The sequence below is a fragment of the Lissotriton vulgaris genome, chromosome 4_1 (assembly GCF_964263255.1).
Source record: "Lissotriton vulgaris chromosome 4_1, aLisVul1.2, whole genome shotgun sequence".
Lineage (NCBI taxonomy): Eukaryota > Metazoa > Chordata > Amphibia > Caudata > Salamandridae > Lissotriton > Lissotriton vulgaris.
The window spans coordinates 564,882,410-564,899,813 of NC_141691.1; the positions used below are offsets into that span (position 1 = coordinate 564,882,410).

The window sequence follows — 17,404 nt, forward strand, 5'->3', positions numbered from 1 at the left end:
GTCTGGGTCCTCCCCTCTTGCCTTCTTCTCCCATTCCTTGCCGATGGGTGTGGTTCTTCAGGGGCATTTTGGCTCTGCCATACATGCACCTGTTCACTGGTTGTGTGCTTGTCTGCATTGTAATTTCCTTGGCATCCTGGATGTCCGGTTCTTTGTTCGTCTGGCGCTTGGGTATACGCTCCTTAGTGACTGTGACGAGGAAGACGGACGAGGATGGTAATGACTCGGTTACTTATCGGTAATGTTCATTACTCCGAGTCATAGTCTTCCTCGTCACAGTCATGTTCCCTCCCGTCCGCTCTTGGTGGTGCGGGGGACGTACAAAGAATTTGTCTTTACTGTGCTGGTCCCACCCTTATGGGCCAGGTGACAGGTATTTCCTGTCAGGCTGCCATATTGGGTGAGGACATTTTAATGTATGGGTAAATGCTGTGTCTGGAACACGGGGTGCTCCTTAATGACTGTGACGAGGAAGACTATGACTCGGAGTAATGATCATTACCGGTAAGTAACCGAGTCATTACATATTATTGTTCAGTTCAAATCACTGACTTCCATTTCCAATAGAATGGTGGCCTTCGGTTTATGAAGTTCCAAACACCGACGTGTTTAGACGTCACTGTCAGACCTAGTCTGATCTTTCCTCAGCAGCCTACTGGAATATGAACAGACTGACGAAGGTTTTGGGTATTTTTCCATAACAGGCAGTGTAGCTAGAATTGTTTTAGAGTGGAGGTGCTGAAATCCCGACTTTAAAGAACAGGTACAAGAGCAACCCCAGCCCTTGAGCACCGCAGGCCTAGTCCTGTCACTCTGAAACTGGAACATTCGTCCCAGAGCATAGAGGAAGCGTGCCCCTGAATGCCCTGCTGCTTTGCGAGACATAAAACTTCCATAGGGTAAAGCTAGCAGCAAGACCATTCATTGCCCGGGCGCACTTCTGCTCACTACGAGCTGATGACAGCACCGCACGCTCACGCGAGCCATCCCCGGCATTCGCAGCACAACTCCTCCTCTCTGCCTCCTCGTGTGTGAGCGTCTCGAGCGCTCTGCCCCCTCTCCTTTTCATCACGGCGGTTGACAGCCCGCGCGCGGTGCGGCTCCGGGCGCTCCACTCAGGCACGAGAGTGGCACGCAGAGCGCTGACCTACACTGGGATTATTCAGCCCCTTACCTTCAGAGACAGACGTGACTGAGACAAAGTGGGGGAGGGAGCAGAGGAGCAGGGGGTTTTAAGTCTCCTTCAGCATAGCCAGGCAGAGAATGCAAAGTGCATGCTTGGCTGATAAACACAGGAAACAGCGACGCGCTCGAACCCAAGGGGGTCTTGTTTTATCCTTTTTGAGTGTTTGCACGAATAGTATCTAACGGGGTGAACATGATTCCTCCTAGCTGCGTGATGGAAGACAGCGTGGAGCAGGAAAGCGAGATGGGATGCGCCGACCAGCCGTCCTCCCCAGCTTCCAGCCTAAGCCAGGAGTCAAAGGTATGTCACTTTGTCAAGCGCGCTCATTTCTGCTGCTTTTTGTGGCCGTGTTTTGAAATCGAGTTGTGTGCGTAAAATCGGAGCAAGCTGTGTCTGTGGCAGGAATGGCATGCGTCTGGAAAATAGTTTCAGTGCCTGACACATGTTTGACTTGTGTCGTTGCGCACTCCTGTACATGGGCGCAGAATGCCAGGCTGTTGTTGAAGTATGTTGTTTATGTTAGTGCAGTCGTCTGATAATAGCCTTGGGCGATAGGTCAAAATGGGTTGGACTCCATCCTTCAACAAAGCACACATCACTGACGTACAAAGAAGGGATATGAAGGCACGCTGACAGCATCCCAGCAAAATAACTCATTTTCAGCTGTCGCTCCATACTCGGGGAGAACTGATCTTGTGTATGTCTGCAAAAGCGGCTGACAGCACAATGGGTTTGCGTAGTATTATCAGTCGAAAATACACTGTGCACACGAGGAAGAGAAGCTCTTCCGGCAAGACCTTCCTGTTGACTATTATAAATGTTTTTTGCAAGAATTCAGTTTTCTCGTCTAATTTTAAGGGAAATGAACTACAATGTACTTATTAAGAAGAAAATCGGGGATCATTCTTTTGGTAAAATAACAAAATATGTGCAGAAACCGATGGATATCATCGGACACCAATAAATAGAAGCATAATCCAAGTGGAATTTTCACCACTTCACTTCAACAAATTTCTAAATAAACAATATTCTGCAACAGCTCCCTGATTAGACCTTTTGGAAGTGTTATGTTTATGTGGCACTTGCACGAGGGTGAGTCAAGGCTAGCACTGTAAACACTTCAAAAGGCACCGTGTCTCTCAATCACAGAGCTGCATGAGGAGGTCTGGCTCTAAAACTACAGTGTCCTCAGTGCTTGGGCTCCATATCATCCGTTAATACATAGGCTGAAAGTTTGCTAGCCCTTATCAGTGTTACTTTGGAAGGCTGCTGGTACTTAATGACACTCTCAACTGGTGAATGGGCGCTGAAAGTCCATCATTCTCTCCTCGGCTGTCATCTTCTTGCTGCGTTGGCCTGACAATAGGTTCTTCAAAGAGTGTTAAAATCACATTCTCTTGGCGCTAATCCCCTCTCGGAGCCATAAATCCCCTCAGCATGATTGGGTGACATTGCTGCTAATCTGGCCAAAGAGCAACAATGAAGTACATATTATAGAGGCAGCCAATTTACTGTGTGTTAAAATATTCTCATTGGATTTTCGAAATTTGTTCAACCCCATTCAAGGCTCTGGGTATCACTATTAAATCACACATGCACATGCCCATTCTTTAAATGGATAGGAACCAGCATCATTATCTTTCATGCTCAAACAAAATGTTAAACATGTTTTGCTTTGATATCTCTCATTTTGTGAACCAAGCCCAAATATCCTTATTATGGTTATTTTCTCATACACCATCTCACATTGTTGTTTAAACTTATTTTCAGTGTTTGACTGTCGAATGCTGCTGTTCCACACATAAAGTAGTAACATAGCTGTGAACTTTGAAACCGTTAATATAATATTTGTAAGACCTAAAGTCTTTTGCAGATTTAAAAAATAAGGAACGAAATTGCAAGGAAAGTATTGTTTACGCATTTAATAGGCACTATTATGATGTTTTTAATGGCTGATTCTGTGGATCTGCTGAACCAGAGGGGTCAAAACTATGATTACAGGTTTACATTTCAATTACTCTCATTGTTGACCATAGAAGATGGAAGGAATGAAGCCTGTGTCCTGCAGACTGCCTGCACAAGGTGTGGCACATTTTAATGTCCAGCCCCAATAGTATGATGGACAGTGGCATTTATTTAGTAAACGAGGTGAACGAGTAGAATGCAAAGTTGGAGAATTGTCAGGAAAACATTGCTATTGTGTAAGTTTGTTATAAAAGTTGTTGTCCCATCCTGAAAGCTTTCTTGTGAATGTTCGTACTGTACTGCCTCATTTCCAGTTGCCCTGCAACTTGATCTCAGAATGACAGCAAAGCGCTTTAATTTTCCTGGTAACAATGAAGACGTATAATTTGTCTCTTTCGTTTTCTGGAACATTAAAAGTAAGCTTTAATCAGAGCTTCAGGATGACTAACCTCATTAGGTTTGTTCTGACCCAAGTCAGAAAGGAGAGTTACATTTAAAAATTACATTCACTTCATCTCCTTTGATATTTTCTATTTGGTTCTTCATTGTGGGTTTCCTAAGCTATGCAGGTTACTCACAGACTTGCCAAGTCACTGGCTGACTGAATTATTCACTCACTCACTCACTCACCTCAAATCATTTTGTACAGTTACACAATAAATGACACTCAGATCTATAATAATGGGGTATAAGGAGAATATGTTTACATAAATATGGTCTGAGATTGGGTTGAATATGTATATTTTATGCAAATTAAAAACAACTGACAACTTTGTGCAATTAGGTTGCCACACTAATGTATTGATGTAGCATACTTGCAGGGAATTCCCTCTACCAATGGTTTTCCTCGGTGGTTTTGCTTTTATTGCCATTTGTTTTATCCAGCTGCTTTGGCCTCAAACAGGCTCAGATTGGCAAGGCAGGCAATCCCCCATGGGCCGATGGGCCTCTGGCCTAGGCCAGTTAGTAGGCTTTTATTTTGGTGGATTAATCAGTCCAATCAGCCAGGACCGTCCCCCTCTGCACTGCAAATGCACATCATTAAAGTTTGCTGTTGCAGCCTTTGTACACATATACCAAGTCACGTCAGGCCATCTAATTGTCAGAGGCAGAGTGACAATGGGCTGCTCTATAAACTACAGCTAAAGGTGTACCTGCCTCCTGGCTCCCTCCAGGTGCGATAGAGGCCTCAAGGAGCTGCTGATGGAAAGCCATTAGCACTCGCATTGTAGAGGACTCGGGTAGGCAAGAGAACTGGAGAGTTATTGTGGTGGGGGCTGGTGAGAGCTAGGGACGGAGCTCCCCAGGTTGCTGGTGTCCCTGCCCCCTCCGTGGAACAGGCGTGGGATAAATTAGACTCTGTTCTTCTACTTTGCCTGCCTAATATCAATTACTGCAGTAAACTCGGAGAGTATATTCCCTTAATCGACCTTGAAATTTGGAAACCAGGTTCGAGTCCTGGTTTCAGCTCAATATCCTGTGATTCTGGGCAAATCACTTCATCTCACAGTGCCTACAAATATAATAAAACAATGAATTTGATGTTGTGTAATGTAATAATGTGTTCGTGTGAAGCTCTCTAATGCCCTTAAGCCAAGTCTGTGCTTTATAAAACTGCAAAAAAAAACAGCAACACTCACACCTCTATTCCTTGCCCCTCCCCTCTGAAAGTCAAACTGCCCACTGAATCCCAGTAGCAGAGATCGTGGCGCAATGATCAGTCACTCAGCTGTCCACTTTTCTGAATGTCCAACAGCCCTCTGAAGGCCTCTGCGTCCACAAATGTGATGACATGCCTAATTCAGTAATCAATTGGTGTACAACATAGTGTAATGTTTCGGATGCCTCATCATCTCATGGTTGTCATTTTCGTAAGGTACATTTTCCATACACTGCCACTTACCCTTGCTTCCAAATCCTCACACTGGTGGAGTATATTCTCAAGTTTTTACAATATTTACTGAGATTTTTCTTCCATGTGAACGTCTTGATGACCATGACCTGCATCCATAACAGTGTAATACTGCGCTTTACAAGTTCAAGTGTCAATGGTACAAATCTCTCCAATGTTTACTTTCTTGTGTTGGGGTAAAAGACCGACATTTCAAATGTCCATTTTACATTTCAGTTGTTGGCCCATGAACCTAACGATTTACTTACATATTTTACTCCAGATTTCCCAGCAGAATAGCTGAACAAGACCAGGCTAAATACAGAAATGTACCCTGTCATCTATTCATATGTGCTGTATTGATTATACATATTTTAATATTTGTAAAGCACTAACATTAACCCGAAGGTATCTTTGCACTAAAAAGTCTAGCTGGACAAAAAACTGTCAAGAGCCACAAAAGGACAACATTTCCAGGCACTGTCTATTTCGAAAAAATCCATATTTCAGTATTTTCTTGAATTTAAATAAGAAAGCTTGAAAACCTAAAAATAAAGGTAGGGAGGTCGAGTGTTTGACTGCCACCCAGGAGAATATACGGTCTCCCACAGGGGATGCTTAAACCTTGCTGACCTTACTAGGACTGGGTCTCTGATCACAGATTGCATCTTAATAGATAATGCACACATTTCTGTGATAAAAAATTCTGTCTTGAAACATGCATAGCTTTTTGGGCCAATGAATGGAATCAATTGCCGAGGAGGTGGCATCTTTCTTCTTCACATTCAACACCTGCCTGGTTGCTGCATACTGGCCTAACTGCTGCTTCTTCAGAAGCATGACAGGAGACTCAAGATACATGGCTCAGCAATAGTCAAGTAGAATTTAATTTAATTTAATGGCATTTGTTAAGCGCCTGGTTGCACAAGGAACAGTGCGTCCCCGCGCTGACAATCCCACTAAACATCTCTTCAGCTTAGCTCACAGAGGATGGACTCAGGAGTAGGGGAAACAGTATTGATTATGTTTTGGGGAAGAGATGGGTTTTCAGCCTCTGTCTGAACCTTGTTTCCGATGGTTCCATCCTCAATTCGATGGGTAGGTCATTCCAGTCTTTACTGGCAAGGTGTCTAAAGGACCGTCCTCCCATCCTTGCTCTGTGGATCCGCGGAACCACTAATAGCATGCTGCCCATTGACCTAAGATGGCGTGAAGGGCGGTAGATTGGGAGCAAATCCTGGAGATATGGAGGAGCGTTTTTGTGAGCTATACGATGGGCAATGCACATAGTTTTAAATTTAATTCGTTCCTTTATTGGAAGCCAATGTAGGGAACGTAATGCATGTTTCCCAGATGCCCTCCTGGGGAGGTTCAGGACAAGCCTGGCAGCTGCGTTCTGGACGCGTTGCAGCTGTGCTAGGCCTTTTTTGCTGAGTCCACAGAGTAGGGAATTCCCATAGTCTAAATGGGAGGTAACCAAGGCATGTACCATTGTTTTCCTGGTGCTGGGGGGCAGTAGGTCCACGATTTTCCTCAGGACCTTCAAAATGCCATAGCATTTACCGGCCACATTACCAACATGATTAGTGTAGGCTAGATTGGAGTCAAGAAGAATGCCAAGGTTTTTAACTGTGTCCACCGGGGCAGGGACAGATCCCAGTTCTATGGGCCACCAGGCAGATGTCCAGATGGAGGGACAGGTACCAACGATAAGAACTTCCGTCTCATTACCATTGAGGCGGAGATAGTTATGCTTCATCCACCCATCAAGTGCCACCAAGCAGGCCGAGAAATTCTCAGCATCCACAACTGGATCACGGGACAAGTTGATCACCAGTTGTGTATCGTCTGCATAGGAGACTATGTCAACACCGTATGACTCCACCAGTTTGGCAAGGGGTTCCATGTACAGATTGAATAACGTGGGGCTCAAGATTGAGCCCTGTGGAACCCCTTGTCTAAGACATCTTATACTGGATTTACATGGTGGACAATGCACTTGAAATCTCCTGTTCTTAAGGAAGGAAGCCAACCACTCATGGGCAGGCCCGGTTATTCCCTTCATACTCAGACGGTCCAGTAGTACTGAGTGCGATACGGTGTCAAACGCCGCACTTAAGTCCAACAGGACCAGTGCGGCCGTGTGACCCTCATCCGCCCTACACCGCAGCAGTTCTGTCGATAGGAGGAGAGTGGTCTCAGTCGAGTGTTTGGCTCTGAATCCCGACTGAGACGAGTGGAGGAGCTTATTTTCCTCCACAAAGCTCACCAGTTGTCGGTTAACCAGTTTCTCTACTACCTTCGCACAGTAGGGAAGAAGGGAGATTGGTCTAAGGTTGTCTAATTGAGTTATGCTTATATGGGCTTTCTTTTTTATCGGGACAACTTGGGCCAGTTTCCAGCTGTCCGGAACTAGACATTCATGGAAAGAAAGAGAAGCCATGTTACCTATGTGCTCCGCTACCAGGGGAAGATGACTGCGAAGAATTCTCGCTGGGATCGCATCTAAGGGAGAGCCAGAGTGAATGTCCGATACGATGTTAATTAGCTCCTCTGCTTGGGGGACCACAAATTTCCTAAGTTTTATCATGACCTGATTATCACCGTTAGGGTCTGGAGAATCAGTGGGTTCAGGATTCACCTGGAAGGAAGCATAGATCTTTTCTACCTTCCCTACAAAGAAGTCGGCAATCTCATTGCATGACTCTGTCGAGGGGGGGACTTCCCCTGGACTGGTTAGGGGGGCGGAGAGTTCCTTCAAAATCATGAAGAGCTCTTTAGATGTATTCTCAGCATGGTCAATCCTCTTATTATAGTAATTTCTTTTAGCTTTCCTACTCTGACTGTGATAAGACCTTAGTTCACTCTTATAGACTTCACGTAGTTGGGGGGCATATTCCACTCTTCATCTACGCTCCAGAGTCTTACATTTGGTTTTAGCAGCCCCCCACGTGGGGCACCACGGTCCCCCACGTGGTGGCCTGGTCCTGATTTACCATTTGGCTGTTTGTAAAAAAGTAAACGAGATAAAATATGTAGATATAAAATACGTAATATAACATATTATAAATAATACGTACAATAAAATACAACATGAGATAAAATACGAAATAAACATGAACTAACAGCAGAGTTGATTTTGCAAAGATAAATCAGTACATTTTGATTCCTAGATTCTTGTCAAATTGAAATTTGGATCGCTTTTCCTCCCAAAGTCTAGAAGGCTAGAAAGGTAGCATTCAGACTATCATGGGCCTAAATGGGGCAAACATATCTGTTTATCTTCCATTTAAATCCAGGACTCCACACTCTGTAGGTAATCACACAAAAAGACTGTAATCTGCCTGTGGTCATCATCGGTTTTAACAGGGTATCACTGTATACACAGCCACCGAAATCCAAAAGACTGCTTAAAAAGTGCCCAAGGTACCATGTGCAAATTGAAGAAGGGACAGATCAGAGCGCTGGGAACCCTGGAAGCCCAGGTCTATGTATGTGAAAAAAATGGCCCAGGTAGACTTTGGTGGCTCTGGCCGAAAGAAAAGTCTGAAACCAAATCAGAGCTGAGCCTGAGATGCCAAAACATTCCCTTCGGGTCAATAAAATACAATATTTCACTGAATCAAACTCAGCTGAAAAGCCCAAAAGATAAGGTAATTGGGAAATGGGTCTACAGTTATCATTCTTATTTGGATATAGCCTCCTCTCCTTGAGCAGCAGAACAATATGAGCCATTTTTTAGATCATCTGGAAGAAAATGTCAGATGATCAATTTCTTTATTTTAAATGACGTCATATAAAAATAGTGTAATCAGTTATAGGAATATGTTTGTGTTTTGGACTCCTTTAGTGAGTGCACTGACAGCACACATCCCACAATTTATCTGTTTATTGAATCTGAACATTTGATTTCCATCCCACTGTAAAGTTTAGTGAGGGTTGGAAGTGCATCACAAAAAGTTTTGGAAATGTTGCCTCTGTTATATGCATCTTAGAATATTTGTTTTAGAAATGTAGGGCCAGATTTACTGAGGTTTTTTGCTGGCACAAATGGGTTTTAGAGCCGTTTGCACCCGCTAAAAACCTGTGGCCTACGTACTAATCCTAAGTGTGAAATAGGAAGGGGCGTTCCCTTCCTAATAGTGACTCCAAAAGCGATGTGAGAATGTTTTGCTACTGCAATTGCGGTTGCAAAACACTCGCAGTTTATTGCCCTTCTCAGAGGGGTGGTAAAGCACTCGCAAATGGGAAGGGGTCCAGAGGACCCCTTCCCCTTTGGGAATGCATGTGCAAATTTTGTTAGGGGCAGGTAGTGGTCACAGGGACCACTTCCCGCCCTTAAAAAATGAAAATGAAAAGTTAATTTTTCTTTTTAAATGCAGCCTAACAGCCCTCCTCCATGGGCCACTTTTGTCCCCGGGGACCCCATCCCCGACAGTCCAGCCTGTAGTGTGGGTTCCCTGGTCTCACCCAGGGCACCCACTTTGTACAGTTGGGTCCACAGGGGGAGCCTCAGGGTCCCGGCAGACCTTGCCGCCTTCTGTGGGAGCTGGCATTGCTTTTACACATAGGGTGCTGCTAACATGCAAGCAATGCCAGCTCCCTCAGGAGGCGTGGAGCCGGCCATGGCTGCAGGGGCCTTCAGGCTCCGTCCACGGTCCCCCACGTGGTGGCCTGGTCCTGAGGAATGGGGCCCTCAGGGACAAAAATAGCCTGGAAGGGGGGTTGCTCAGCCACCTCCCCCCTCCCTTTAAGCAAAATGTTAAAAAAAATAAAAGAAAGAAAAGGCCTCACCATGGGGGATGGGTCCCCGGGTTCGAAATCGGTGTGGGAGGACACCTCGAAGTAGCAAATCATCTCCGCTAGGACTCCAGCACCCTCCACGCACTCAACACTGGACGATCACACACCTGCTTCCTGGCCACCCCGAAGTGCACCCAAGAACCCTTCTCCTGCCGGAACTGCAGCTTCACCAGCATCCAGCCCGCCAACCAACCGACCAGGAAAGAACCCAACTACCTCAGATGCATTTTTCTCAACACCTGCTCCGCCCTCAAACACGCCGTTGAACTCTGGGACCTACTCGACTTAACCACCCCAGACATCGCTTTCCTGACGGAGACCTGGCTGAACCCCCCCTCGGCACCTGACATTGCCATAGCCATCCTGGAAGGCTACAAGATCACCCGCAGGGAACGCACCAACGGAGTAGGTGGAGGAATCCCCATCGTCTGCAGGAACACTCTCAAAGTCTCTACCAACCCGATGATACCCTCAGCAACGCCGAACACCTGCACTTTCAGATCCACACTGACCCCAACACCACCTTCAGAGGAACCCTTGTCTACAGACCCCCTGGCCCCTGATCACAGTTCAGCGACTCCATCGTCAACCTCGTCAGCACACACCCCCTCGCCTCCACAGACTACATCCTACTCAGGGAACTGAACTTCCACCTCAAGAACAACAACAACAACACCAACTCCACCATCTGGATCGACAACCTATCCAATCTCGGACTCAGGCAACTCGTCACAACACCCACCCACTCCGCTGGCCACACCCTCGACCCCATCTTCTCCGCAAGGACCCACGTCTCCTTCAACCACACCACCAAACTCCACTGGACCGACCATTACTGCATCCACTTCACCTTCGGGAAACTCACCATGCACCTCCACACCCAACAGATTGCTGGATCAAAGTCACCGAAGACCAGCTAACCACCACTCTTTCCCAGAGCCCACCCGCCAACCCCACTGACTCTGACACCGCCGCCCGCAACCTCAGATAGTGGATCAACGACTGCGCCAACACCCTCGCCCCATTCAACAAACCCTCCAACAGCCACACCAGCAAGAAAGCCAGCTGGCTCACTGAAGACCTCAAGGCCTCCAAGCAAACCTGCAGGAAGCTAGAGAAGATTTGGCTTCGGGAATGAACACCGGACAGCTACGCAGCCCACGAGAACGCCACCTGCAGACACCATCACCTCATCAGAGCCACCAAAAGGCCCTCCTTCAAAGACTGCCTAGACAACAACGCACACAACTGCAAAGAGCTCTTTAACATTGTGAAGGAACTCTCCAACCCTAACTCCAACACCAAGGACATCCCAACTTCACAGGACCTGTGCGACTCGCTGGCCACCTTCTACCATCGCAAGATCGCAGACATCCATGACAGCTTCAACGCCACGACCGACCCAGCAACCACCGAGACCTCCAAACCCACGACCAACATCCGCAACAACTGCCTGCTCGTCTGGACCAAAATTAACGACGAAGACACCATCAAGATCATGAGCAACATCCACTCCGGATCTCCGTCAGACCCATGGCCTCACCACATCTTCAACAAAGCCAGCACCACCATCGCACCACATCTCCGGAAAGCAATCAACATTCCCTTTGAGACAGCTATCTTCCTCGGAAACTGGAAGTACACCGAGATCAACACCCTACTCAAGAAACCCAAGGCGGATCCCAAGGACCTCAACTTACGGCCCATCTCCCTGCTCCTGTTCCCGGCGAAGGCCATCGAGAAGACTGTCAACAAACAGCTTACCCGCTACCTCAAGGAGAACAGCATCCCGGACCCATCTCAGTCCGGGTTCCGCAGCAACGACATCCCCAAAACTGCGCTCATTGCCTCCACCGATGACATCAGGACCCTGCTAGACAACGGAGAAACCATCATTTTCCTGGACCTATCAGCCGCCTTCGACATGGTCTGCCACAGCACACTATGCACACGCCTCCACGTTGCCGGAGTCCAAGAGAAGGCCCTGGACTGGACGACCTCCTTTCTCTCCAGCAGAACTCAGAGCGTTCACCTCCCCACCTTCCACTCTGAAGCTACCGAGATCTTCTGCGGCGTACCCCAGGGCTCATCCCTCAGCCCAACACTGTTTAACATCTACATGGCACCGCTCGTCCATGTCGCACAACTTCACAACCTCAACACAATCTCCTACGCCGATGACACCCAACTGATCCTTTTCCTCACCAAGGACCCTCACACAGCCAAAACCAACCTCCACAAAGGAGTGAAGGCCGTCGCAGAATGGATTAAGAACAGCCAACTGAAGCTGAACTCGGACAAAATGGAGGTCCTCATCCTCGGACCCACCCCTGTGGCCTGGGACAACTCCTGGTGGCCGACCGCACTAGTAACAGCTCAAACATCCACCGACCACGCACACAACCTAGGGTCATCCTCAACTCCACCCTCTCCATGACCAAGCAGGTCAATGCCGTCTCTTCCTCCTGCTTCAACACCCTCTGCATGCTCCTCAAAATCAACAAGTGGATCCCTACCGAAACAAGAAGAACGGTCACCCAGGCCCCTGTCAGCAGCAGGTTGGACTATGGAAATGCCCTCTACGCTCGAGCCTCTGCCAAACTCCTGAAACGGCTTCAATGCATCCACAACGCCTCTGCATGCCTGATCCTCGGCATCCCTCGCTGCAGCCACATCACACCCCACCTGAAAGACCTGCACTGGCTCTACTTCAACAAGAGGATCATCTTCAAGCTCCTCACCCACGCACATAAGGCACTCCACGACACCGGATCAGTGTACCTCAACGGATGACTCAGCTTTTACACCCCCACCCACCAACTCTCCTTCGCCGACCTTGCCCTTGCCACAGTCCCCAGCATCTGAAGAACATCCACCGGCGGCAGATCGCTCTTCCACCTCGCCTCCAAGACCTGGAACACCCTCCACATCCACCTACCACAGACCCAAGACCCGCTGTCCTTCAGAAGACTCCCCAAGACCTGGCTTTTTGAGCAGTAGCAGCACCTCCTACCCCCAGCACCATTAGACCCTCATGGGTAAGTAGTGTGCTTTACAAATGCTTTGATTGATTGATTGATTGATTATTTAATGATTGTTTATGTGCAGAAAGGGACACCTTGGAAGCCAATGGAGTACGCACTGCTCAAGCCCATTCTTCTCAAACGAACAGGCAACGAGAATCAAGATTCTAAACGGATCGATTACGCACTACTCAAGCCACACTTAGAAATGTTTTCAAAAATAAAATGAATACGTTTCAATTAACCCTGGGCGAAGAACTACGCTCCGTTCGCGGAGTTTGCGGAGTTTCGGCAACTCCGCGTTCTCCGCGGAACGCGGAGTTGCCGAAACTCCGCGATCCGGTGCGTAGCATAGTTCTCGCGCGCTAAATAACATTATCGCGTGCGCGGCAATGGCTTACCTTGGTTCTGCGTTTGCTTTTTCCCGGTTGCGTGTGCCACCATGTTTGTAAACCCTCCCGCACAATTCCGTGCGACTGTGCGAACGCGATAACGTCATTTGGATGCGCGATAGCGTCATAAGGACCCGAACACGTTACTTGTGACCCGGAACAGGAAATAAGGGAACGCAAGCGGGCGGGACAAACCTCTTGGGTAACTTAGCGCGCTAGCCATCCCGAGCATGCAGGCAACGCCCCGAACACGCGCACCGCGCTCCCGAAGATGAAAAACGGCACGCGAACGGGTCTAGCAAGCAACTACGCATGGCTGCGGAGCTACGCGTAGTTCGCGGAGTGCAAGTGCGTCTTCGCGTAGCTCCGCGGAGTCCGACTCCGCGAACTACGCCCAGGGTTAGTTTCAATAACAATGAGACAATGTACATTAAATGTTATCATAACGAGTTTCCTTGAATTTCCTTTCTTCTGAGATCGCAGCAACGCACGACGGGTAAGCTAGTCTCTATATATATATATATATAAAAACAAAAGTATGTCTGTTTGTCCTTTATGCATTACTACACCATTCATCCGATCGCCATGAAACTTTGGGAAGTTGTTGAGTACACTCCCGCGAAGGTTTCTGGCAAAAAATAAACAAAAAAAAACAATTTGTTGAGTACACTCCCGCGAAGGTTTCTGGCAAAAAAAAGAAAAATTTGTTAAATATCAGCCCCTTGGCCCAACAGGGCCCTCATAATCTTTCCAAGACTGAACGTTTAGAGTTTCCGCTGCGAAACGCTTTTGCAATGACCATCAACAAAGCACAAGGACAATCGCCGCAAGTGTGTGGACTAGATTTGGAGAATCCGTGCTTCTCACATGGACAACTGTATGTGGCCAGCTCACTCGTCGGAAAACCTTCTGATTTATTCATGTACGCACCAGACGGAAAAACAAAAAATACTGTGTATCCACAAGCACTCGAATAAATAAACAGAATTAAAACAGCACTTTAAAATGTTTTCCATTTTAAAATGAATATGTTTCAATAAAAATGACACAATGCAAATTAAATGTTATCATAAAAAGTTTCCCTAAATCTCCTTTCTTCTGAGAAGGCAGCAACGGGCGACGGGTAAGCTAGTCTGTATTATATAATTTACAGTGCTCTGAAACTTTCCGAGGTTGTATCCATGCAGTATAAAACATAACAATGTAATGTTAACGTTTTAAAATAAAAAAGCATGTTTAGTTACATCACACAAAATTAAAATAAGGTAACCTATCTGCTGAAACACTTTGTACAGCATAAAAAATCCTCGTTCTCAGTCAAGTGTTATGTAAACCATGTCATGCCATAAAAACAATGCAGTCATCTTAAATTGTTTCCCTAATGTGAGAAAGTAGATTATTAATTGGGGTAGATGGTAGTGCACTACAAGTAATAATGTCACTATCCTTGTTAGATCCAATAAAGGTTTTAGTAATGAAAACCTGAGCTCAACCATAGGCAGCTATGGCACAGAGTAGACAGGCTTAACTTAAATAAAGATGCAAAGTGTTTAGAAGTACCAAACCAATTGAAAAGTGAACGACACAATAAAAATCCCAGGTTCACTGATAAAAATGGAAAATAATTTCATGAATACTATGACACTAAAAGTACAAAAACCCCAAAAAGGGACCAGAAATATAATTTATGAACATTGTAAATGCAAATAGCACTATTCACCACTATCTGGTTGTGCTTGACCAGTACCAGGGCAATATTTAAGCTGACCGAGATGGAGCTCAGGTAGGATATAGACACCAGGATTGACCTGGTCGGAAGTTTTACTTTCATATTTAATCTCCGAAATTGGAGTAAAAAATCCTCAGCAGGGCAAGTCAGCAGTCTATGGCAGGGAGGGCCCCATGAGGCTAGATAGCAGTTGCAAGGGGTCCTGATGATGCTGTTAACTTTTCGTGGGAAAGCTCAGAGTGGGACAAATGCAAAATGTGCACTTAAGGAAGGTCCGTATACTTTTTAGCACCTTCACCCAGTGACTTAGTCTCTCTTTTGGAACTTGGATTGCTCCAGATGGGTGCAGTCCTTCTTCTGTCTTCCACAGAACCAGATGAGTTCTGAAGAGGGAGCCCAGGGGTGCCAAATTTATGTTGGGCACTAACCTGTGAGTGGGGGTGACTCCTGGCCCCTACTAACCACTAGGTACAAATTTCCCAGGGGTAGCCCTATTCAGTGCAGTTGCTGTGTGTCCTACTGTAAACAATCACACAGTGTCCCTCTCTGGCTAAAACCAAGATGGCCGAATCTTTCTTCCCTTGTGCAGAGCTCCTGTGCCCTCCACACAAATGTGGACAAGGAAATTAGCAACCCCCTCCTCTGTGGTCACTCAAAATCAGTTCAAGGCGCAGCTCCTCTCCCACTGGGAATTGGTGTCTGGCTGCCTGGATGGACAAAGGAGGGGTCAGGGACAGGTGTCAGCGGCATCTGCTAGTGACAGGGTAGGCCTCTCTAAAGTTAATTACGTTCCTAGCCACAGCCCAGATGGTCATCCTGTCAAAGGAGTAGACCACCTCTGCACACCAAAGACCTTTGTCTCAGCTATGGAGATAAGTTCACATCTCAAGTTTAATATTCTGCTCCTAGTACATGGTTGGACATGTATGTAAATGGGCTTATGGAGGCTTCAGGCAGGGAAAATGTAACTTTTTAAAAATACCTTTCCCATTACATTTATTACACATCCAAATTTACCAGTAGTTATGCATGTAATAAATACTTTAACAGGTCCAAGAATGAAGTTCGTAGTTGTTTTCTAGGTAGAGAAAACATTATTAAATGTAATATTGTATCCCAATGCTTTCATGTGGAATAGCTAACCCTGCTCGTCATAATAGTTTTTGGGGCCTCATCACTTTCAGAACATTTTTAACACTAAACCTTTACATGTCCTACTCTTAAATAGCATGGGCCTTGCCTTAATGGCATTGAGACGTTCCCAGAGGTGACTTATTAAAATGTTAAAGAAGGGTTTAGGCCTGTAAAAAGGGGCTATATTGAAAGGTCAAATTTTCAGTTTTAATACTGCACAAACAGGCTTCAGTAGTGGCCTCTAGTCGTGTTTGCACTCTCAGTGTAGTGTGTGGCACAATGGGTGCTGTAGTCTACAAGTGATATTTAACTTACAGGCCGCGGATACATTTTGTACCATATACCAGTGATTTATAGATGAGTTAAATATGGCATTTAGAAATATACTCAATGTCTACATATTTTAGCGGTCAAGGCACATGCATTGGGGCCTGGTTAGAAGAACCCAATGCACAGAGTCAAAAACCCACCAGCATCAGCCCAAAAATAATGAGAGTGACCATGCAAAGAGAGGTATTTTCCCATGCTAAACAGTTGAACCATTTGCCTCCAGTTTTATATTTAGAGACAAACCTTTGCATGGTTTCAGTACTCTACCGATGCCTGACTAGCCTGACTAGCCTCTGTCATTTCCTTTTCCATTCTAAAAACAGTAAGTGGTCTTTATAAAATTAGAAGATTTTAGCCTGCCATTAATGTTTCATGGGATTTTGTCATGTGTTAAAGACCCATTTCTCAAAGAAAGCCTGAAAATTAGGGATAATGTTCTGACATTTAGAGATTCACAAACAATTGCAGAAGTTTGTCTGGAATGTTTGTGTAGTTTGTCTAGTCTAGAAAGTTTGTCTAGTCACCTCTGTTCCGCACTAAGGTTTCTAGGCACACTTCTGGGAAGGGTATAGGGATCCTTTGCTCATAGGGCAGAGTTCTGGATATCTGAGTACTCCACACAAGGAGAATTAAATCCCCTGGACAAACACACACATTTATTTGTTTATCATGTGGGAAATATTTTCCCCACGGAGGAACCCCTTCTCCTTCACCCCCACCAAATTTGGGTGTAATCAAGTCCCCTTCTCAACCTAGAATAGAGTTTAATCCAGCACTTTGCTGGAGTACAACTCCTCCCATTTCTATGTTGATCAGAGTAGGTTTTGAATGTCCTTCAATGTACGTACCTGTCCAAAGCTAGCCAAACCTTGGAATGGCAGTTTTATCTCTTCTTGAGTAGGATTTATCACACCTATAGTCATATCCCTACACATGTAAATGAGTTTACAC

General features: G+C 46.1%; 1 protein-coding gene across 1 annotated transcript in view; it reads left to right on the top strand.

Moving 5' to 3' along the window:
- The first annotated feature begins 1,090 nt into the window (after window positions 1–1,090).
- The window catches only part of STAC (SH3 and cysteine rich domain), a 937,744-nt gene continuing 921,430 nt past the window's right edge, over window positions 1,091–17,404 (top strand). Inside the window, exon 1 of the mRNA XM_086964753.1 lies at window positions 1,091–1,486. Coding sequence (XP_086820879.1) covers window positions 1,379–1,486 — 108 coding nt within the window. The 5' untranslated portion in view covers window positions 1,091–1,378. The remainder of the gene's footprint in view (window positions 1,487–17,404) is intronic.